Source organism: Branchiostoma belcheri, unplaced genomic scaffold (assembly GCF_001625305.1).
Source record: "Branchiostoma belcheri isolate BF01 breed outbred unplaced genomic scaffold, Haploidv18h27 scaffold221, whole genome shotgun sequence".
Taxonomy (NCBI): Eukaryota; Metazoa; Chordata; class Leptocardii; order Amphioxiformes; family Branchiostomatidae; genus Branchiostoma; species Branchiostoma belcheri.
Genome location: NW_017803725.1, coordinates 44707 through 45944, shown reverse-complemented (window position 1 = coordinate 45944; position 1238 = coordinate 44707). Strand labels below are relative to the sequence as shown.

The 1238-nt window shown below is 45.2% G+C and overlaps 1 protein-coding gene across 1 annotated transcript; it reads right to left on the bottom strand.

Moving 5' to 3' along the window:
- Positions 1-213: 213 nt before the first annotated feature.
- LOC109470372 lies at positions 214-1008 on the bottom strand. The gene is made up of 2 exons (XM_019769308.1): positions 576-1008; positions 214-386 (listed from the first exon to the last, which is right to left on the bottom strand). Exons 1-2 carry the CDS (start codon positions 1006-1008, stop codon positions 214-216), a joined length of 606 nt encoding a protein of 201 aa, XP_019624867.1.
- Positions 1009-1238: the final 230 nt, after the last annotated feature.

Here is a 1238-nt window from a genome sequence, read left to right as displayed (position 1 = left end):
CGGGATTCTTCCTACATCATGTGGAACCTTCATGCTATCTATCCTGCTTTGGATCACATCGAAATCCTTCTTGTTAACGATACCTAATTCTGTCCACACCTTCAGTACGTGTTTTGACGTGCCCAGTAAAAGATTGTGCATTGGATCTATGACTGCAAATCTAACAGCGTCATAATACGGAAGTCTGAACAGTTCTGACCATCTAGCCCCATACTAGTCTTCCAGTCTCTTCTTGGCCGCCTTTGTCTTTGCCCTCCTGGCCATCTTTGCGTAGTGGATGTGGTCAGAAGACACGCGGGGGGTCCAAGCCGTTCGATCCGCACCAGAGTAGTCTGCCTTCGTCCCAAACCGCTCTCTCGTAAATGTCTTCAGACACTTACTGCATCCTGTGGAAGTACGTGAATCAAGTTCAGCATGTATATGTGATAAAATGGTCAGACTAAATCAACATAGAGTAACACATTGACACTGTTATAGAAAGTTATGACCCGAACCATGCAATGCCTTCAATATTTGGAAGTTTGGTATTTGTATTCAGGCAAAGGCTACCAAAATACAGCAAAACAAAATCTCACCTCTCAACGCTACATGTCCAACGAAGCCTCCACACTTGCGGATGGCCGGAATGTCAGAGGAAAGGCAGACAAGGGCCGCTCGGTAGATATGGGCTCCGCAGCTGGAGTTGTCTCTGAGAAGAACACCGTTCCATAGGTCCTGTAGCTCTTCTACCAACGGTTCTAAGAATGTATTAATGTCTAACTTGGGTTCTTTTGGCCCAGGGATCAACCCGACAATGATCAGATTCTCCTCCTTAAACCGCTCCTCACGGGGCAGGTTCAGGATCACAAGATATAACACTCCTACTGAGTACTCAGAATGCTTGTAGGGCTGGTACCAGTCACAATTAAGCATAAGTGCCAAATCTATTGGTTCAGATAAGAAGGGATTACCACTGATGTTGTCGTGTTGGAAGTCTTTCCAAACCTGACCATCGTACACATCTGTCATGTTGCCAGTGTCATTCCTAGTTCTCCATTCATTACACTTCTCGTTAAAGCCAGGCCTTTCAACAAGTGTTTGAAGAGATTCAGTCACACTCTTATAGCAATATGTACTCTTTGGGTACAGATATTCTTTACCACCAGCAGATTTCGTTTTGGTCATCAGAAGAGTACCACACTTCTTACGTAGGGAGGACCTTTTATGAGGATGGCTGTAGAAGGGCACAAACTCACACT